The following is a 23394-nucleotide window of genomic DNA, read 5'->3' as shown; positions in this document are numbered from 1 at the left end:
TGGAGCATATGCAGATGCAGACGCTACCTCTGAGCCTGCCACCTGGCTGTGGGATCCCCATGACTCTGTGCAACTACAGAGGCCCCAGATGAGGAAAGTTTCACTATCTGGATTGGATCTCCTCAAAGGACCACTGTGGTCCATGATGCCACCAGAGACCATGATGATGCCTGTAGTCCATGCTTCTGCCCCCAGCACAATGAAATCTGAGATCATGTGATCATATGCAGTCTGTACTGCTGCCTGAAACTTTGGTGATGTTCTTGGGCTTTGTTGCCTCTGGGGGCCATCCTGATGTGAGTGGAATGGTAGTCATCTGAGGCCATGTTGAGATCCAGTGGCCTCTGCAGCTGATGAGGGCCGTGAATGGTTCAGTGGTCCTGATATGGCCAAGGGCCATGTTGATGTCTGTGGCCCAGGTTACCATCTAAGCACATGTGAATGTTTGCGGTCTGGGCTGCTGCCTGAAGCAATGTTAATGTCCTAGGGCATGGGTGAACTGATCCTGCCCCTCCTGGGAGAGCAGGCCCTACCCCTGACAGAAGAGCCCACCTATCTCTCCAACCAAAGCTCAGGGGCACCAGCTGTGGCATGGGCATGGGGAGAGCTATCCCCCCATCCCCCTCTCCCACTGGAAGCCACACAGCAGTCCCGACAGTGGCATGAGTGTGGGAAAGACAGCTCCATAACACAGGCCGTGGGTGGGCGAGGCAGAGCTGGCCCTGTCCCTCTCTGGCCACGCCATGGCTTTCCCCCTCAGTTGATGGCTTCTGGCATGGATGCAGGTGGAAGAAGACTCCTCCTCTCTTGAGGGCCTGGCCACTAGGAATTTGACCATGCTCCAGCGAGTGTATGAACAACACAAAATGGGGGAGGGGTGGCAGATGTGGAAAGACTGGGAGGTGAGGGCAGTCAGGATGCATGATGTGGGGTTCCCAAATACTCAATAAAAATGATTTAAAAAAAGAAAGACATGCAAAGAGAGAAGAGAGAAAGAGAGAAAGTAAGTAAGAAAGAAAGAAAGAAGCCTTTTGCAAAATACAACACAGAAATAAGGTAAATAGCGGAAGAATGAACTAGAGCCTGGCTACTTCTTTATAGCAGAAGCCACCAAGTCAGAAATGCACCACTGTGCAACTTCCTATGATCCGAGGGCGTAAGCTCAGTTATTGCTACCCAGTGTAAGCTAAGTCCTTTTCACTTGTACCCTAAAGCATTCTCACTGGTTGCTGAGCAGTACAAATGCTCATCATCTGATGAGACTTTGGGAGCCAGTATGACTTAGGAAAGAACAGTAAACTGGTCTATGGTGAGAGCAGGGGATAAAAATGGAAGCAATACCTTTATCAAATAAAATCCTCAAACTCACTCATCTGCATTAATTGTGACATAAGTATTAGAGATGCCAGCAGCTATGCGATTTTCCTCCAGCAAAACTGAGCTCCTCACAAAGCTTTTAACTCCAGATTTCCTGTGCATGCTTCTGAATGTCTGAAGAAAGCGTCTGGGAGCCTTTGGGGAGGGACAAAAAGTTGCAATGCCAAGCAGAACTGTACTTTGAGAGAGAAAGAGGTTGGGCTGCTCCGGTGATGAAGCTGTCTTTGCACACCAACGCAGCTCACTCCCTTGAGCATCAGCTTGCAAGAGCACCTGAAATATAGTCAACAACCCCACAAACAGCCTTCTCCATTGTCTTCTAAGGCGGCTCTATCAGAATCAGGATCTAAATCATTACCTTCTCCAGATGTTTTTAAAGCGAGAAAGGTGAATATAGTATAGGATTCTCCTTGACTCCCTGGAAGCTGCCGTGTTTATAGAAAGCATGGCTTGAAGTTTTAAATAACGTTTAGGAAGACGTTTGCATCACCTTTCAGAGAAAAGGGAAACCCACTCCTAGTGTAATTTAACAAGAGGAAGAATCGTCCATGGCTTTGTTTACTTGGTAGCTATGAAGTGAATACATTTCTTCACTCAATGCCTTTCAATGACCATTACAAGGCAGCGGGAAAGTCACAAGTTCTTTTTGAGATACAGATTCATGGGAAAATAAGGTCCCCCAAATGAAAATGTGTCATAATATGTTTCTGCAGACAAACCCTCTGAGGCTACCTGGATGTGCTGCAGGATATTTTAATGTTAATGCTGCCCGAATGACCTCAACTTTGAGACATGACTTAATCTTTTCTTCCCTGCTGATAAAGATAGCATAGTTAGTACAGACCTTTCCTCAAAACCCATTTCGTTGACTTGAGTGTAAATGAAATGATGTGACTCGTTCCCTATGGGGAGTTGTGGGAAATATGATGTTTCTTGAGGCAAGTCCACCTTCTTCCTGCAAAATAAGCTGTGAGATTTCTAAATTAATTTGCTACTTCATGTCCTTATGAGTCAGGGTTTTTAGAAGTTGTTAGGATTTCATTAAGTGGAAGGCAACTGAATGTCAGAGGTGGGTTGAAGGTCACTGTGCTCAGACCACTCCAAAATTATTGTCTTCACACGACTGATGCTTTCTCACTAAAACCAACTTTTGAATAAAACTGAGGGTCCTTTTCGGTTAACCAGTTTAAGTTATTTCAGTTTTCTAGATAATACCGTTACATTTTATACCCATAATAATAAAATATAAAAAGCAGATAAAATTCAATAGAATTACATTTTAATAATCTGTTCACAGAAATAAAATTCCCACATAATAAAATAAACTGAATAAAATTGGCATACATATATGTGTGCCTTTGGATTGAATTATTAATTGAAAGATTTATTTATATTTTCAAATATGTGTGTGTCCCTCCAAATATTAAACACTTGAAATGTTAAGAACTCACTGTTCTACACTGTAGACAAGTCCCTAAGATGCCACATCATGTCATATCAAGGATCATTTCAAATATAACTTTAATCCTATATCATCTTGAAAACTAGCAGTTAAAATTTAAAATCTAACCTAATCTAAGCCATAAAATATCCAGCAAATTTCTCAAAAATTGAAATTGCTTTCCAAATGCAATGCATTCAATCCTACTTGAGACACAGAACAAGTAAAGGCAGAGGGCGCACCCTGGGTTTAAATTCCAGAAGAGAAAGAGAAGATGAATAGAAGAAATCCAAATAAAGTCTAGAGTTTAATTAATATCAAAGTACCAATATTGGTTTAACAGTTTTGACACATGTAACATAGTGATGTAGTATTCACAGTGGGCCAAGCTAAGAGAGGAACACGGGAATGCTCTGTACTATGTTCATAACTTTCTGCACACCTAAAAATATTCCAATCAAAAAGGTTGTTTAAGTCTCCTTGAATTTTTTAATAAGGCCCAATAATTCAACACAATTTGTGAGGTACACATGCACTGTTCTTTGTGCTAGAAGCACAATACTGAACAAATGGAGCCATCCTTACCCTGAGGGAACTAAGAGTCTAGCCGGCAGGGAATACATTCAACAGTCACAAAGATGAACAAAAATGGTAAACGCAGGCTGCAGTAAGCGCTTCAAAGGCAAAGAGCATGAGATGATAGAGTGCAGAGCTGAGCAGCCCTCTCTGAGGTGATGGCACTTAATATAAGGCCTGATCAGCGAGGAGGGGGCCACCAGGGAGCAGCCCAGGAAGAGAGAACAAAGTCTTTGTCAGTCCAAAAGCATGAGGGTTCTGGAGCATGTGCCAAGATGACACAGCACAAGGACAGCGAGGGGGAGTAGAGCCAGCTGAAGAGCCAGCGACAGAGGACTCTGTGGTCTGGGTTCAGAATCTCATAGTTTTCTGAAGAGTCTCAGAAACCACTTGCATTCGTTACCTTTCTGTTGCTGTATTAAAACCCAATGATCAAAGCGATTTATGGAGGAAAGAGTGTACTTTGACTATGGTTCCAGAAGGATAAGAGTGTATCAATGTGGGAGGCAAGGCCGCAAGCAGCAAGCAAGGCTGCTGAAGAAAACTGAGGACTCGTGTCTTCAAAAACAAACAGGGTGTAGAGAGCAAAGAGGAAGTGGCTAGGGGATTTCAGTGCTCAAAGCCTACCTCCAGTGACAATCTTCAGTCTCCCCAAACAGTGTGACCAACTGGGGACCAAGTGTTCAAATATCTGACCCTATGAGAGACGTTCTCACTCAAGCTGCTACACCACGGAAGACCTTAACCAGAGGGATGGTAAGAATCAAGTAAGGCTCTTGAAGGGTCACCATTAGGTGGTCATAATGGTGCTGCTATCCTGTAACCTCACTTAGGAGGTGGCAGCAGGAGGGCTGCAGGTTCAAGATCATCTTGGGCTACCTCGTAAGGCACTTTCTAACAACAACAACAACAGCAACAAAAGACCCGCCAGCATTATTCTAAATCACCGTGGCTACCAATTCAATGTGGATTAGAAAGATCAAACCAGGCAACATCTGATTCATGTATTCACAGTTGTGAAATCATTGAAAACCAAAACTTTCCCAACTTTTAAGTATTTCTGTTCTAAAAAGACTCTGGAAATTCTAGTGGAACAATTTCAGGTGTGCATGCCACTTTTGCAGAAACTGTCACCCTGATTCCAAGCAGGGATGATGGTGCTCCAAATTCTTCCTGAACTCACCGGGGCTGAATCTTTCCTATAAAGTGCATATAATTAAATACGGTCCTAAGCAAAAGCTCAAGACAGACACCAAACACATGTGGTGTGGAGCATGGTAAGAGGGCTGCAAGAAAACTTTCCTTCTCTGACGCCCTTAGGAATCTCATCTTTACTAAGGCAAAAATAATTCTTACTTTGTATGCCCAGTTTTCAGGACCAAGAAAACATTATTGACACCTCACTGGGGCCATCTTGGCTCTAGCCCAAGTCTAAAAATAGCAAACCCCAGGCTGCAGAGGACTGTAATTTTTCAATCCCTGTTTAAAATATACAATGTTAAATGTCATCCTTGATTACAGTACACTGAGTCTGAAGGCCCTGGGATGTTGCCCTCTCTGACCTAGAAAAAGAAGTATGTCTTCTAAACTTGATTTAATCAGTGACCCTCAATAAGGCTTCACAAGCAGCCGGCATTGCCATTTGTAAGCTCCTTAGAGACTTCACCCTGAGCAGATACCTGGAGTTTTCAAGTTTGTAAGATTGGACAGTGTCTATAACTCCACCAAATTTGTTGTAGATCCATGTTAAAAGTCTATCAGAGCCAGAAAAACAGATGGAAACTTGGAAAGAAGAGGGTCTTATACATGTGTCTGCATGTGGAAGCTAGAGATTAATATCAGGGGCCATTGCTCAGGCTCTGTCCACCTTGTTTTTGAGACAAGGTCTCTCCTTAACTTGGAGCTTATCTATCAGTCTAGGCAGGCTGGCCAGTGAGCCCCAGATATCGGCTTGTATCTGCTTCCCAAATTTGGGATTACAAGCACGTGCGCATTTGGCTTACATGGGTTCTGGAGATCAAACTCAGGTCCGTATGCCTGCCCAGCAAAAACTTCACCTATTTGTGCTATCTATCCAACTCTAGTATTAAAGTCTATGATTTGATAAAAAAAAATGTATGCAAAGCTCTGTGAAACAAATTGCTATCAAGATGACTTTCTGGTCAACTGACCCTTTTCCCTAAAAAAGTCCCCTGCTCCCACCATGAATATTGCAGGCCAGTCAAATAGCCAGGAAGCAGTAAGTCTGCCCTACCACCATCAATAGCATCTAGAGTATGCATGTGCCATAAATTGGAACAAAGAGTGGCTTTTCCCAGGAATCTGGATTTAGAAGTAAGAGACTCTTGCTCAATCTGTCTGTGCTCTTGAATAGAGGACACGTAAACACTAAAACTGGTGGCAGTGACTATTTTTGACCATTTGGACTAGGAAGCAGAGAAGCCAGCCTGCTGCAGAGACAAGAATGAAGAACACCTACCAGAAAAGAGAGAGAGGGCTTCCTGTTTCCCGAATCACAGGACCCTGCTTGATTCCCACATAGAGCAGTGTGTCCCTGTGCTTCAATTCCACAGAGACACCGCAGGACCCTTCCACAGCTTCCAAATCCAAATAAGCCATTACTAACACTCTGGGTCTTTCCATTGTATTTAGTCTCAAATGACTGAGACCCAGTTTGTACAAATTCTGTTAAGCCAAGAGTTCTGAAGGAATTCAATTTTGGCTTCTTAATGCAGATAAACAAATCATCCTAAGAAAGCAGTTTAAAAAGACAGGGCACAAAAGTGCGTGCGTGTGTGTGTGTGTGTGTGTGTGTGTGTGTGAGTGAGTGTGTGTATTAGAATTATAGCTACAATGGTAACACTATAGTTTCTATTTGTTAAAAGATCAAGAAATGAAACCCCATATGTATTTAAGAAGATTTCAAAGAAATTAGCCAAAATATCAGTAGTTATGTTAAGAAAGCAAGATTATTTTTCTTCTTTATATTCCTCTATTTTTAGAAGTAATTAAATGATTTTAAACTAAAAAACTATAACTATAGGGACTACAAAGATATTTTTTAACTACAACATAAAACAGCCTGTCTGTTATATTTACTGCTATAAAAGTAGCATTTAGAAAGAGCTCTCCCCTTAACATTCCACATAGGGGAAGAACAATGCTACTTCCCATAGACCATTGCCAAATTTACCTTACCTATTACTTCCTCCACCTCTGCTGCCTCTTATCCTACCTGTACCCCACCCACTCCAGGCACACAGCCTGCTTCTGGGAGTCCACTATTTCCTTCCCCTCTCTCTTTCCAGCCACTCTTCCCACTTCAGTGGCTGAGTTCCTGTATCTCCAGACATGCAGACTCATTCTATTTCTTGTTGATTCTGGATTTGCTCCCCTTTCTTTTGGATTAGTCTATGATACAGATATTTGTGGCAAATGAGTTCCAGTCCATTTTAAACAAAATATGTCTTGTTACAGTCCAGGTAGGAGTGTTTCAGTTACAGCATTGGGTCAACCATGAGCAGATGGAAGGGAAGGCATGTCCACAAACAGGCATCATTGTGAATGTCATAACTGGTAAATTGCTTTTAACATCTTGATAACATACTTTTATTTTTAGCAACAACCATGCAAAATGCAATGTGGGTATAAAGAAATAATTTCTTTAAGGAAAAAGTGAGTCCCTTTGGAACTGTATACCTGTTCCTTTCATTTCCTCCAAAATAGCAGTTTTCATATACTGAATGGGGCATTAATAGGCAGATATTTTGTAGGAAGTATTTATATAATCCTCTCAACCACTTGTGTGTGATGGCTAATCTTGGTTGTCAACTTGACACAGTTGGGGAGGAGGACCCTCAGTTTCAGAGTTGACTCCACCATATTTATCTGTTTGGGGGGTGCTAACTGGTAGAAGAGGTCCCAGAGAACTGTGGGCAGTACCATACCTGAGCAGGTGGTCCTGGGATAGATCAGAATAGTAGCTAAACACATCTGGAGGCCAGCCAGTAAGCAGTACTCCTCTACAGTGTCTGCTTCAGTCCCTGCCTCCAGGTTCCTGCTTGAGCTCCTGTCCTGGCTTCTCTCCCTGATGGACTGTGACTTATAAGATGAACTACATCCTGTCATCCCTAAGTTGGTTTTGGTCAATGTTCTCACAGCAGCAGAAGGCAAAAACAATAAAACAATACACTGTGAAACAGATGTTATCACCTCTTTTTTTTTAACAGAAAAAAAATTGTTGTCCTGATAAATTAATCCTTGTATACAAATTTAAAAGGCTGCCAAGTGGCTGAGCAGAAGGATGGGCTTGTCAGTGTTTTCCCATTGTCAAAGTTTATGGCCGTTGGGCTAGATCTCATTCTCCAACAGGTCATAGAATAGGCAAACAACGTATATCAGAAATGTAATGCTAAACCTAATGTGGGTAAATAGCAGTGGTATTTTATAATATGTGTCTTAGGGTTTTATTGCTCTGAAGAGACACCATGACCATGGTAACTCTTATAAATGAAAACATTTAATTGAGGCTGGCTTACAAATCAGAGGTTTAGTCCATTATCTTCATGGAGGAAAGTATGGTGGCATGCAGGCAGACAGATTGCTGGAGAAGGAGCTGAGAGTTCTACATCATGATCATCAGGCAGCAGGAAGTGAATGTCACACTAGATCTGGCATGAGCATTTGAGACCTCACAGCCTGCCTCCTAGGGACACATTTTCTGCAACAAAGCCACACCTCCTAATAGTGCCATTCCATAGGAGCCTATGGGGCCATTTTTATTCAAATCACCACAATATGTTTGTCTAGCTTATTATACATTTGTGTTTTCAATTCATATTATATGAATATATAATAAACTACCACACTATACAACAGCACAGCAGAAATTCTGATCAGGGAGGCATGTAAATGGTACTTATTTATAACTGTTTACAAGACACACTCCTCATATATAAAGAAGCACAAATCTTGTCACCAGGATATACACTAAATATAAACAGGAGTAAATATCTATTGCAGTCATTTCACTAGTAAGATGCAGTTACATAACTCACTCCTATATTAGGAAATACGTGTCACAAGGATCAATAGGACCATTTCAAAAGAGAGAGTGGGGGAGACTCCATTGTCTTTCTTATGCTTTTCATAAATATACACTGTTTTGTGTTTCTTTTATGTCTTCACTCAAACACAGAAAATTTTAAGACAGCCATAAGGACTCATGAATTCACAAGCTTCAATGCATCAGATCAGATGATCACAGGCTGCTATTTACAGCATCCTCTTGACCTGGCCGTTGGTGGTGATAATCGTTCTTGTCCTCCCACCACTGGCATCCTGAACTCTTTTTTTACAATGGAAAAGGTACTTTTTTTCTGAAGGAATCTGAAATCATTCATTCATGAGTACAACAAACTTGACAGAGAAGAGCAATTTGCCAAGCTGAAATAAAAGTAAGTCCTCATCTTCCTCAAACTCTGAGAGTCAAACAGTCTCATGCAAAGCCAACAGCCCCTGATGGCTGACTAAGTCTCAGAGGAGATGTGAGCACACAATATTGGGAACACAGAGGGAGAATTAACCCAGCCTGGGGCCAGTAGACAATTCCTATAAGACAATATTTAAAACAGAGACTTTAAATATAAATAGGAGCTTTTCCTGATAGGAGGGCATGCAGGGAAGGGAGCATCTGCGCCAGTGTTTAGTAATGCTCAGAGAAAGAAAAGCACGTGGAGGCAACAGTGTCATTAAAACACCAAGCTACTTCTTGATGAGACTCAGAGCAGGGTATATAGAGACCAGATGGGATTTATGAGAAAAGAAAAATCAGGCCTAAAAGCACATGCTGGTGATTAGTTAAGTAGGTTAAGATACTTGCATAGATGAAAAAGGATAGATAAATTAAAATTAAGTTATTAATATAGACTAATAGGAGAAATGTTTGGTATAAAATAAAAACATGTACATGTGCAGTTATAAAAAAATTAAAAGGATGTATACTAAAGTGTTAGCACTAATCACCTCTGGGTGGTGGAATTATGAATAATTTTGTCCTAATCTTTCTTTGCTTCTGTGCCTTCCAGATTTTCTGCATTAAGCATGTATTATTTGGCACTTTGGATGGAGAGGAATGTGTGTACTAAAATAGAATTTATAAGCTGGGCTTGAATTGTGATATCCTAAAAGAGTTTGGATTTTATTTCACAGAAAATGAAACACTCTTCCAGGTATTTTGTTAGGGAAGTTGGACGAACAGACTTTTACAGAAAGAAATGTTAAGTAGGCATGCTGTGCTAGAAGGGCTTGAAACTGGGAAAAATATGATAGACACAGCCATGCAGAGGCAGGAAGGACAGAAAGCACATGGCTGGAGTAGAACAGACAGGACTTATTAACTACAAAAGGAAAGGACAGAGGTGGGGAAGAACTCCAGAACTCTGGTGTGGGTAATTGCTTCTATACAGATATTGGAAGCTAACAGGCATAATAAGAAGGAAAAAGGTGGAATGATGACTTGTTTCTTTATGTGACATGCCTGGAGGAATTCAGGTGGGTGTGCTACTAGAAAGTTTGGAATATGGGCCTATATGTAGAAAACAGAGGAGCCTAAGAGTACACTTGCATAAGACATGGAGGAGTCTGAGACTGAATGAGTTCAACTGGATAAAGCAGAAAGTAAGCAGGACCCTGGGAACTGCTGAGTTGAATTAGCCATTGGCACACTCAGAGGACCATAGTGTCAGAAGTGGGTGGAATTCTTTTCTTCATCTATTTGATTTACATATATGATACATATTTCTGAGACACAATGGGATGTTTTAATGTTTTGTGTATGCATTGGGTAGTGATCACACCAGATACGTTGATCTGTCACCTTAAACTTTACCATTTCTGGATGGGGAACATATTTAAAATTTTCTCTCCTAGAAAGAGTTCTTCTTTGGATAGAGTATGGTCACAGGTGGCACAGAGCAAGGGGCAGGGCTTACCACAAATCTTCAACTACTAATAGACTATCACTACAGAACCCAGTCTCAAAGAGTCTACAGAAAGAAAACAGGACAAGAACAAAAGCATGGGTCAAGGAAAGGCTGCTGGCTACCTGCGCCCAGGGATAGGTAGGAAGGTTTTTAGAAATTACTGATGGACTCTTCTGAGAACTGCTGGACTCTTGAAAGTCAAGGCAGACCTGCAGCAAAGCTGTGCTGAGACAGTGATTCCAGACCTCTTTTGACAAACAAAGATATTTATGTCAATGGAGAAACATCCCATGTCCTATTTCATCCTACATTTCAGCCCTCCTTCTAACCACATACCTCCTAACTTTATTTCCACTAACTTTAGTGATGCTGAGACCTTCAACACCTCAATCTTCCCATGTTTTCCCCAACTGTCCCTAATTCTCTTTATCTCCTCTCTTCTCTGCTTCTGCCAACTTTAAGAGCCATGTTCAATCATATACCATCTCTCTGATACAATTCATTTGCCGCTGTTATTCTTATTAAATTCATTGGAATTTATTAAATTCAAGGAATAAAATAACCTTCTCCAGCCCAGCTGAATTCCACTTGACTCATTCCATGCCTTTGCTGTGTCAGAAGAAGACAGTCTATTGGCTACTCTCAATTTAAATCTGTGACCAGAAATTTGAAATACCCAGTGACCCCAATGCTTGAGCAGTTCCTCTGTTTGTCTGTTTGTTTTAACAGCTCATGCGTTTTCTTCCTGACAACCTCTATTGCCTCTTCCCAATCCTCACTCAGTGGATAGTTTTGCTTCAGTCTGGAGAACACTAAAGCAATCAGCAGAGAAGTTCCAAAGACCTCCACCATTTCAGTGACCCATCTTCCAGAGCCTAATCCACATCTTTGGCCTCTCCACGTTCCTTTGAAAGTAATGTCATTCTAGAGTCTGTCTCTCTGACATCACTAACTTTTGTACATTGAGTTACTCATCTTTTCATGCAAATGTCCTATTTACTTTAAACCCATTTTGACCCTACTGTCCTCATTTCTTCTTTTCCTTTTGCACAAAAATCCTTAAAGAATCTATATTTACAGTTTCCAATTTCTCCCCTTAAGTCTCTTTTACACGAATTCTAGTGCATGTGATCCCACCCACCATACTCTTGTCCACAGTCTCATTAAGTCTCTATGGCCCTCCATTGTCAAGTGCATGGTCAGCTATCAGCTTCATTACACTTGACATTTTGAAGCACTGGACTCCTCTCACCATTCCTCCTGAAACATCAATGATTTCCACCACATTGCATTCTCCCAAGTATCCTCCTACCTCCCCTTAAGGCTGTCTTGGTCTCCTTTATTGGTTTCAATTTTTCCTCCTGACCTCTTAATGTCCGAGAGCTCCTGGGTGCAGCTCTTGTACCTCATCTCTTCTCTACATACACTTACTTCTTGGAGATCTCATCGAGTTTCAGATTAAAAAAAAAATTAAGTGCTGGAAAACCCCCAGTGCATTTTCAAGCCAGACATCTTGGAACTCCAAACTTACTCTACCTCTGGCATTCCTAGTATATCTGAAACATTATCCATCATTGACGCTTTCCACACATGGGCTCACGACCACTCCAACTTAGTCAAACCCCAAACTATAAATTCTGTTTTTCTCTTTCTTATCAATACCACAAACAGTTCACCAGGAGATCCCTTTGGTTATAATTTCAAATGTACCCAGCATCTGAACACTTATCACCACCTCCAATGCTGTCATTCAGGCCACCATCATCTCTCACCTAGTTTACCAAAATAATGTACTAATTGGTGTGATTGATCCTTTTGAGAAGCAAGCCAAGTTATCTTATTTCATCTTCAGCACCCAAGCAAAGCTCTCCATGCCATTCAGAGAACAACCCAAAGGACTGACAGGGACCTATAAGGTTCTGTCTCATCTGATTCCCTCTGTTCCCAGGATCCTCTTCCAGCTGCTCACTGCATCATGCAAGGCCCCCTTACTGCTTCTCTGCCATGCCAGACAGGTACCCAGCACTGGCTGATCCCACTGCCTGGAATGTCTCCCTCCTGATGTTCACATGGCTAACTCTTCCACATTCCCCACAGATTTGCTTAATTTTTCCCATGTGACATTGTGACAGGCTCTGCCTCCCCACTCCCAGAATTTCAGCCCTTTCATCCTGTTGTAATGTTTTGAAAATCACTATCAGCTTGACACATAGAAAAAATATTTATATGGTTATTTTCTGGTTCCTTCTCCCTGAGAACTAAAACTCTAAAATTGAAAAGACTTTCATATGTCTTTTTTGGACATATTCCTTATATGTAGGAATTGCTCAATTAACCATTAACAAGGAGATGAGTCTATGCCTCCTACCTGATCACAGATAACTCAAGGTTAGCCTTTATCCTATACCAAGTGTGTGTGTGTGTGTGTGTGTGTGTGTGTGTGTGTGTGTGTGTGTGTGTATGTGTGTGTGTGTGTGTGTTCAGTAAACTGATTAGTACATGGAACAGAATTTTTTCATGGATCAATGGCCCATAGAATACCTTGATTTATTTATATTTGGTTACATTTCTTCACCCTGTTAGAGTTTGTTCTCGATGAGTTATAAGTTTAGAAACAAGGTACATTGACATGAGGCTAATCTTGACATATTTTCCAAAAAATGAGCCCCCAATCTATCTCCAAAACAGCAAACAGCATGGATCTCTAGAGAGCACCCCATCCTGAAGATCTCATGTGTGATGAGTCAGGAGAAGGAAAAGCCACCTTACCTTTGCATATCTGATACTCCTTGCTGTAGCTTAGTCCTAAATAGATTACTCCAGACTTTCCCCAAGCTGTTGCTCAGTCCTGGTAGCAGCTAAATCAATTGACCATATTGTCCTGGTTTGCTTCAATGTCTTTGTTTACTAGTTGAAGCCTGCATCAAGAGCGGGATTATTTCATGGTGTTTGGTTTCCTGGCCCTCCTCCAGCTTTCTTCTCACTCTCTCTCTCTCTCTCTCTCTGCAAAATGACAATGTCACTCTTACTCAGAAAGAGCATACATCCTGAGAGTTAAATTTGACTACCCTTGGCTCTCTGTTCTTCTGAGATTTGCTATCTTTAGTGGTTGAACTATGTGGCCTGAATTTAGGCAAGTGCCTACCACTAATAGCAATGCCAAAAGCATCTTTATCCTCTTTTTGCTTCCAGTTACAGCCTTGGCTGATGTACTTCCCTTTTTTTGCCCTGTTATTGTCTTGCAAATGAAACATGTGCAGCTCTTTGAGCAAGTACAAAAATAAAATATGAACATGTTCTTATCTAAAATGCTACTTTCCCAGTATTCTTTCTGGGTTGCTCTTCATTAACCAAAGTACCATTGTCACAAAAATTATAATACTCTGTAATTTTAGAGACAAGTTCTAAATTCTCTTGACCACCCAAATGCCTGGTTTCTAATTTAAATATTCAGAGATGGCATTCAAATAATTTCCACAAGATCTAGTAAAGATTTCAGTTCAAGTGTTTAAGGTTAAAGAAGACACCCTTTGCCAACAGGAAAAGAAAATAAAAACTACAAAATTTTGAGCCTGTAGTAAAAATGTTTCAAAGAATGTTCCACAGCATGTTATTTTCCTTCCAGAAAATTCTAACACTATATAATTACTTTTGTATGGAAATGAATAATGTAAGCCACTACTGCTAAAAACAGCTAGACAGAAACATCCAAAGTAGACAGGCCTTTCCTGAGAGCAGATAAAATACTAAACTGGAAAATATCTGTATGAGAATGGCCCACAGGACAATGCTCCCAGGTTATTATTCAATGGCGAGACAGCATATCCCAGGACAAAGTTACATGGGAAATGAAGCGCTTTTTCATCTATGTGTCAAGATTAGTGTGGGTTCTCTACTTCACACAGAACCTGTAATATTGATGATCCCAAATTGCCAGAGATAAATACCAATCAGAATGCATCTAAGGCACATCTGGTTAAAAATAACAGCAGAATCATCAGTTAAGGTCCTTCTTTTGCGGCAGAAATGCTTTGGTAAGGAAAAACTGAAATTCCACCTGCATGGAAATTAAAGCGAAGCTACTCTCCCAGTTCAGAAAAAACAAACAAACAAACAAACAAACAAAAAACAGGCTTCACTTTGGTGGTTGGCAGAACTAATCCCAGCAGATACAGTGGCGGGTTTATATATCAAGAAAATAGAATGTAGAGACTAGGAACATAGAGCCCCTCACTGGCCCCCTTCACCCCTATTCTCAACAACACAGTGTGTGTGTGTGTGTGTGTGTGTGTGTGTGTGTGTGTGTGTGTGTGTGTGTGTGTGTGTAGATGAAACTGCTCCCAAACCTGAGAGCATCCATGCAGACTGGCTTAGCCTAGCCAGAATAAAACTGGAATCCAACAGCTCAGAGGTGGCCGCGACGTGCAGCGGGGGCGGGTGACTGTGTCTCGCTTCCCAGTCCCACTCTGCCCGCCTTTTGCATGATTTCTCGCTTCAAGCTCCGCAATTCAGGCACCTAAGCAGGTTCTTTTTCTCTGCCCAGGATGGAGAACCTTCTAAGGACGTTTTATCATGAGCAATTCCAATACTGGCAACATTTCAATGGCCCACGGTGAACAAGCTGACCCACCCAGCCAGCCCAGCCGCAACCAACTAATGCCCCTCCACTGTCTTCGTCCCCAGCGCCAGGTGAGCACCCTGGCACCCAATAAAGCCTTTCCGAGTGGGTAGCCCAAGGGCTGATGGTCAGCTAGTGGAACAGCCATGTTAGCCTCCTTCAGGCATAAATCAGCCACCAGTGAGCTGACCGACGACGCTCAGGAGTGCTCGCCTATCCTCTGCACGCCTCCATCCCCAAGACTGCGACTGTCCCCAAACTCCTGGGTTCAAGCGGCCAGTCCCCACTACTGCCTCAAGGTTCAGCACCGAGGACAGCAGACGGCGGACATACTTTTCTCCCTAGAGGTCCAAGAGGCCAGGGATGTGATTGTGACAGCACAGACCAGGCTGCAGGTGTCCCACTGCGCGCCCTCCCGCACCGCACCCCTGTGCCCCGGAGCGCCCACCTCCCACCCTCATCTCTCTCAGGACGGCCTCCCGGCGTCTTACTTTTCTGGCTGGAGTAACCCGGGTAATAGCCATAGTAGCCAGTAATCCGCAGGATCCGGTCCTCGATGGTGGCTACCCCGTTGGGGGCCGCCTTGACATCCATAGAGAGCGCGGGGCGGCGGCTCCCGGCGCCGCGGGGCGTAGATCAAAGCGCGGGGCCCGGGAGCTGCTGCAGGTGCCGCCGCCGCCGCCGCCGCCGCCGCCGCCGCCGCTGGTGCTGATGTTGCAGCTCGTGCTCCCGCGCCCCAGCTCTGACTCCACCGCCCGGCGCAGCTCGGGCTTCGCATCACAGCGGCGGCGGCGGCAGCGGCGGCGGCAGCGGAACGGCCCCCACTCTGGCCGGCCTCTCCGTCAGCCTGGCAGCTCTCCCGCCCGCCACCAGCTCACTGCTGCCCGAATAGCGCCCCCTCACCTCGGACGCCCACCCAGGTCTGGGACGCATGTGGGCGCCCCACCTGCTCTCTGACTTTCATCATTAACCCTTGGGCCAAAAGTAGACACCTCCAAGCCCGCTTGAGGGAAGCGAGGGTCGCCAGGTGCTCGGGTGGACCGCTGTGGGTGGGAGAGACCCATACAGAACTAGGGGTAAGTAATTCAAGAGATGCACACTGTAGTTCAGCACTCCTTCCCCTACCCTGCGTTCCTTCCATGCTGCTACCCATCCCGCCTTGGATCTGAGCATATGAAAGCATTCACAGGCGTTGATCCTTGCAACTCATCTAGACAACCAAAGATCCTTTTTTTCTTTCTACGAATTGAAAAAAGAAATGAATCCCCAGCAGGTGGTGTGTGGAATGATTATCCAGGTGGACACAAAGACTTGAAGAGTTATAGTACTCACCGGACCCTCTGCCCTCCAATAAACACAACAAAGGCTAGGGCCATGCATCTGAGCACAGCACACTCATTTGCCCATTCCAAATACCCCATAATCTAAAGAAAACGTATTTTCTTCTTTCTTGCCACACTCATCAGAAGGGAGGCCTTTCAAATTGTATCTGGGCACATGAGTTGTTGCTACAATCCGAAGAGAAAGACTTCCTATCTATGCAGAACATTCTTGAAGCTCTATGATCAGAGTGAGCAACCGTTAAACAAATGTGGCTTGTCAGAGTTGATGAGAGGCCCTGGGGTTAGGTGAATGCAAGAAGCAAAGGGCTACCCTGTTCTGGTTTACAGCCACAGTCTCCTAAAAACAATCTTCCAGTCTTCACCTCCTTTGGGAAAGGACACATGAGAGAGGAGTGGAGTCAGCCACTATCTTGGAGGCAGTCAGATCCACCTAACCCCAAGAGGTATTTGACATCCCTGCCAATTTTCACATTTCTAAAGGTCATCAGGGGTGGGGAGCAGAAATGTGAGTTCATTTCCCAGCTCCTTTCAAAGGCCTCCCAATAGTCTCTACACTGTGGATGGGCCCTTAAGAACAAAGAAACCAGCCAGGCCATTGTGGCACATATGCCTTTAATCCCAGCACTTGGAAGGCAAAGGCAGGAGGATCTCTGAGTTCGAGGCCAGCCTGGTCTACACAGTGAGCTCCAGGACAGCCAGGGCTACACAGAGAAATCCGGTCTCAAAACACCAAACCAAACCATACCAAACCAAACCAACCAACCAGTCAACCAAGCAAACAAAAACTAAAAACAAAACAACAAACAAAAAACAAAACAAAATGACAGAAAGAACAAAGAAATGTGCAAATCATTTTCCTAAGATGACATGGGCTTTAACATGTGAAAGTGCAGCATTGCATTCCACAGTGGGCTGATCATCTTTATTCAGACACAAAGTTCTACAAGGCATCTTGAGAACAGACTGAGTCTCAAATGGGTGTGGCTGTGAAGAGAGTCCCTAAAGAAACCAATTTCCTGCTGCACCTGTTTACTGGGTTAGAGGAGAAGTCTGAAAGCAGAGACAAGGTCAGACAGAGCCAAAGGTCAAATGTGATGCTTTTCAATGGGAGAGATGCACAGAGCTACGGGAGAAAGCTAAATGTTTGAAGCAAAAAAGGGAAAGAATTATATTCATGCCGAATCCAATGTAATTTGTAGCATGATTTTGTTAGTTTTACTATTTGTATAGCAAATCGTATATAAAATATATTCATTGCACACAGAAAGATATGTCAGTCATATTAATTTAAAATGTTTCTTTTGTTTAAAGTTTCTATAAAACATAAATTGCCTGTATTACATATAGTATGCATTTAATATAACAGAACACACTAAGGTGCATTTAATAAGAGAGTAATTGGGAAATGACAAAAAACCTTCAGAAGTAACAAATATATTAATATGCAGACTTGAAAGGCAACTGATTTTGCCCTTTGAGTGCTTATACTGTTTATAGTCTGCCTTGGAAATACAATTTTAAATAGGAGAACATTTACAGATGTCTTTAACCATTTGCAAAGGTCAATTGATCACAGGTAGATGCTATACTCTACAACATGCTTTTTCAATGGTGGGAAATGAAATTATATATATAAACTTCTGCTAGTGGGCTCACTTGCAAATATAATAGTGGTTTTTCTTTAGCTTTTTAGATATTTTTTTCTGGACATCCTTGTAAAATTATAGAAATTATATGGAGAGGAGAATTTGTGAAGCATTTTTATGCACTTACATGCTAAATTACTTTCCACAATCAAGACAGATATTCAATTTTATAAAATTGCCTCAGATCTATTCTGGAAGAATTAAGGAAAGAGGTAATTTAACAAATGAAGATTCAAAGTGGTTCACGATGCTTATGGCAATCCTTCACACGGTTCCTCTACTCCTCATAAATCATTCTCCAACCTTAAAAATTGCCTACAACTTTTGAAAAGATTTAAGTATTGTGTGAATATACATGGGTGTGTGTGTATGTGTATCTATATGGGTCAGAGGTCAGAAGAGGGCATCAGATTTCATGAAACTGGGGTTACAGTTGTGAACATCTGACATGGATTCTGGGTCCTTTGGAAGAGCATGAAATGCTTTTAATCATGGAGTCATCTCTCTAGCTCCTGTCTGCAACATTTTAGTTATATCATCAAGGCATTTAACCAAGGGCATCCAACTGTGATTCTGAGTTTTGATATCTGGGACATATTTATTTTAGTGATCTGGTAGACTCAGCTTAGATATTTATGCTAATTGTGTATAAAAACCAATCTATGTTGTTAAAACATATCAAATCATCTGCAAACTAATTCATGTGATGGGCACATCACACACAATCACATGGATATAAGCACACACAATATACACACACATTGTTCAAAGGAGTGGAAATTACTCCCCACTCCTCTGAGAAATTAATGTAGTGTGCATGCTTTCTTGAGCTAAAAGTAATGAGACTGCTTGAAGAGCCAAGAACGTTGAAGGTTCTATTCCTGAGGGAAAAGTCTTTTGTACAATCCTAAGGGCTGTGCCCAGAGTTGACCTCAAACAACTTGCACAATGTTAGTGTTTAAAAACCATCTGGCTTTTAGCCAATCAAGAAAGGGCACCTGGGAAGGAAAAGTCATGGCCTTCATACACCACTTTAAAGAAAGTTGTTTTGAATATTTAGCTATTACATCATCAGCTGCTCCATTTGGAATGCTGACAGGGCCTTTCTATTCTAATTTTAGGCAAAGGCGAGCATTGCTAATTTACCTTTCAGCTGAAAGGTGCTGGGGATCCAGAAATCTGGGTGTCTGTGTGGGAAGTCAGGGCAGAGTCTATGCTTCTTCACTCTGAAGTGGCAAACTTGTTCTAGGGAATATTTTCCATGCTCAGTTCCCTGGAAACGTACTGAGCTTCTTTAGAGAAAATCTTAAGTAATTTCAACAAAATTGAATTTTAGAACATGTCTGCACCTTTTCTGTCTGTCTGTGTCTGTGTTCTTCTGTCTCTTCTCCAGTTTCCCTTCCCTCTCCTTCAGTGGTATAGTATAATAGTTTGGAACAAAGACTTTGGAGCCAGACTGCCGTGGGTGCTCTATGACCTCATCATTCTCTAGCTGTGCAACTTTGGTAAGTCTCTTAAATTATGCATGACTCCATTTCCTCACCTTTAAAATAGGAACAGTTATGATTCTTTGTACCCCCTCACATAGCAGTGACTGACACATCACAAGCTTTGTAAGTGGTAGGTAGCACTGTTTTCTTCTGTGCATATCTAGAGCCCTCCGAGTTCCTCAGTTCACAGTTCTGTGAAACTGGCTCATTGCCTCTACCTCACTGTATTTCTGTGGCAGTGAAGTTGGTAGTATATAAAAATGTGGCCAACGCCTGGCTCCAAGAGACACACAAAAAATGTTAATATTGCTTTTCCAATCCTACCCTTGTTCCATCCATTATTTATTACTTAAGTAATTCATACTCTAACACCCTTAGGAGTTTTTCTGTGGCAGTTACTTTCACAGGTCTCCTTCAATTCTTTGAACCAGGACAGGAATCACAGGAGGCAGGTCTTGTTTACCCAACGAACTTGGTTGACTTCAGGATTGACTAGTGAAACCCAGTTCTAAGACACTACCTTGCCTTAGTGTTCTCTGGAAGTTGAACATCCTTGGAAGATCTTTGGGGTGCTCTGTGGGAGGCTGAACTATTGTCACTGGGCTTCTTACCCTCAGCAATGTCTGGTGCCTCCCAACTTGTCCAGAGCAGCAGAGCTTGAATGAAGTAAATCTCTGAGCGCCCAGAGAACTGAAGTCTTAAACATATCCCTGACATTTATATCTGGCCAAATATCTTCGGTGGCTGTCTAGCCCTGCTACAGGAGCCTCAATAATACTGAGACTACACTTTCTACTCTTTTTGTTTTTTGTTTTTGGTTTTTTTTCTTAATCAGGGTGGGAAGTCAGAGTAAGATTTACAGTAACTTAGAGTAAGTAAGATTTTTTTCAAACCTTTCTGAACAGCTGTGTTGTTCGTTATATACTCAAACTTGGTACATACTTTACAAATAAGTTTTTCTGTAATTTAAATGTCCTAATATGCTCTACACACCACAGTCTCAAACATGCTTTGTGCTGTTTATCACATGAGGTTTCACATAACATTAGCTGTAAAAATGCCAAGCCTGCTGAAGTAGTCATTAGTACTGTTGGCCAAATGTTTATCATCCTCCCCCATTTCAGCCAGAGGATGGAGCTGCACTTCCTTCCCCCTTGTGGCTGTGGGAAGTTATGTGACTGATGCTCTTCTGTGATCAAAAAGGGACATTTGTCATCCCAGCCAGGGGTGGTACAACACTTAAGTGTTTTCTTTCCCTTTGTCATTGTGATCATCAGCATTCAAGATGACTTTGACATATAAATGTAATGTTACTAAAATATTAAAATTGAAAGGAATTTGAATCCCTTCTACCAACACTATATTTAATTTTAGATCATAATATCTTTACCCTTTGGGTTTTGTTTTGGTTGGTTTTGTTTTCCTTTGTTTGGGAATTTGCTTGTTTGTTTATTTGTCTGTTTGGTAAAGCTTGATCTGGACTTCTCTGTGTAGTCCTGATCAGGCTTCTAATTCATAATTTTCATGCTTCAGTCTTCTGAGTGCTGGGATTACAGGCATACACCATCACACAAACTCCTCTTTACCAAAGACATACCACACATATTTAAAAATCATCAATAAAGCAACTCATCAATAAACCATAAGAAGACAAAAATACATTGTTAGAAGTATCGTGAATGAACAGAAATCATAGAGAACAGAATGTTTCAAACTCATTAGAATACAGCAATAAGATAGAAAGCCCACAACCTGCACTCAGTGATCCCACATCTGAAACAATAACTGCTATTAAAGGAAATTTCAAGAAAGACTTCAGCTTTTGTGTCAAGAACTAATTTTTAGAAAATATATTCACAAGGCTTTATTTTAACATTATTTCAATGTCTGTGACGTTCATCCAAAAATGCTCTTTAAACACCATGAGGCGATACAGAAGCAGCATACTGGACCGTTCTCTTTCTTTGTCTGGCTACTGGACGATGCTACAAGAGACTCCTGACTAATCATAGACAGCTTAGCTCTCAACTGAGGCACAGAAGGGATTGTGCCAAATACCTTTCATTCTCTGGTTCTCTTGCTTAACCTTTGGAATGATCAGCTTTGCATGGATTTCTGTGGGCTTCAAAAAAGCCAGAGACTGACAGCCTGGGACTTCCTTGTTGTTACTGACATGAAAGTATATCTGCTTGATTCAGGGTTTGTAACCCAAAAGTTCAGGGCATATGTAGCATCAGACCAAACTGCAAGACTAGGAGATCAGAACTGGTACATAAAGTCTTCTCCATTCTGTTCTCAATAGCTTGCCCTAAGAAACAGTCATTCATGCAGTCTCTTGCCAACAAGATCAAGAATCAGTTTACTTCTCAGTCTGAATGTTAAATCCTGGTCAGTACAATAACACGTCCTTCCAAGTACATACCCTAGTATAGAAAAATCCATCTCTTTCCCAGGCTCTGTTTCTACAGAACACAAATGAAGACATTAATTTTTTAAGGCTCTCATCATCCACTACAGATTCTGAGTTGGAAACTAAGTGGACAAAGTGCTGGCCATGTTGGCAGTGGGCAGCATGTCAGCAGTATAAGCTGTGAAACCAACTACTTTAATATGTCCATGGGTAAAATTATAGATTTTGTATTTTCCTGTTATTCATATAGTCACAGCATATAATCTGGGATGTCCCTAAGATCATCCTATAGCATGATCTGAGGGGGAAAGTTATAGACACCATTGTCTAGCTAGGCTTTCAAGTTGTGTTTTATGGAAACCAGATATCTTCTGAATTCCAAGAGGGAAAGAGACTAAAGCAATATTTCACGTTCTCACAAGTTCTGTATTCTTGTCACCATCGAGGAACATTACTAAGAACAAACAAAGAATAGAATCAACTCAAATCTCAAGAGAGGAAAATGGTTTAGCAAATCACAATGAATCCATTGACTAGAATATTCTGAAGAACTTAAAATAATAGTAACGAAGACCATGGAGCATTAAGAAAAAAATATCAAGATTATGAATATGCTTCAAAATATTCTAAAATATTATTCGGTCATATTACATTAGAACAAACATGTATGCATACAAAAAAACCCTAAGACTCTTTCCAAGTTTGTTCTCCAGTATTTTAAGTGCACTATGCTATCATGTGCTGCCTGTACATTAATCTCTTCAGTAATTACAGTTATCTACATTCCAGCAAATGTCATGAGGTCTGCCTAAAGGTCTCTAGTTCTTCTATCTCTCCATGTTCTCATAAATAATAACTCAGAGCTCCATGACAACAAGCGTCTAAAAAGTTTTATAAATCTCAAAGAAACTTTAAAATCTACAGATTCTTACACTAATAAGGTGCTTCTGGGACATAACAGTCCAGCTCCAAGTACTAGCTGATGCTGTGTAGTAGAACCAAGTGATGAGAGCATCCATGCTTGAGTACTCTTGGGTACTACTTGGGTAGATGCATCTTTATCTGACTAATGCTATCAGTTGTTCTGCTACTTATAAAGATTTTCTTTTGAGAAACCTTTTCTGATGACCCCACCACCTTTCTGAAGGGGCCAGATATTTTCTCCAACAGAACTCTTATATGTCTTTCCCATGCTGCATGATGAAGTTCCTCAAAGGTAGATACTATGTTTTCTTCATCATTGCTTGACCAGTGAATGACCAGTGCTTCTCAGAGTGTCTGGCTCTGTCAGGCAGTCAGAACACATGAAGAACAAAATAATCATTGTAATAAACAAAAGCTTTCATGAGTAGCCTTGAACCACTTCCCAAAGTAGAGGCAAGGCACAGACACTCATAGGCTGATTAGTCTCAGGACCAGGAATGTAAGAACCTCTTAGTACAGAGATTAAAATGAGAATACTGCATTCTGAACATCTAAGTCAATGGCTCAGTGGCCTTTCACAGAGTCT

The 23394-nt window shown here is 41.8% G+C and overlaps 1 protein-coding gene across 3 annotated transcripts in view; it reads right to left on the bottom strand.

Moving 5' to 3' along the window:
- The window catches only part of Slc35f4 (solute carrier family 35 member F4), a 231946-nt gene extending 216234 nt beyond the window's left edge, over window positions 1-15712 (bottom strand). Inside the window, exon 1 of one of the 3 annotated variants that reach the window (XM_052733388.1) lies at window positions 15487-15712. In XM_052733388.1, coding sequence (XP_052589348.1) covers window positions 15487-15589 — 103 coding nt within the window. In that variant the 5' untranslated portion in view covers window positions 15590-15712. Of the gene's footprint in view, window positions 1-13146; window positions 13251-15486 lie in introns of those variants that run through there. The other 2 variants (XM_052733389.1, XM_052733390.1) reach the window with 2 other exon arrangements.
- Between the last annotated feature and the right edge of the window lie 7682 nt (window positions 15713-23394).

Source organism: Peromyscus californicus, unplaced genomic scaffold (assembly GCF_007827085.1).
Source record: "Peromyscus californicus insignis strain IS unplaced genomic scaffold, ASM782708v3 Scaffold_12__1_contigs__length_115047231, whole genome shotgun sequence".
NCBI lineage: Eukaryota > Metazoa > Chordata > Mammalia > Rodentia > Cricetidae > Peromyscus > Peromyscus californicus.
Note: the sequence above shows the minus strand (reverse complement) of the source record. Positions and strands in the feature narration are given on the sequence as shown.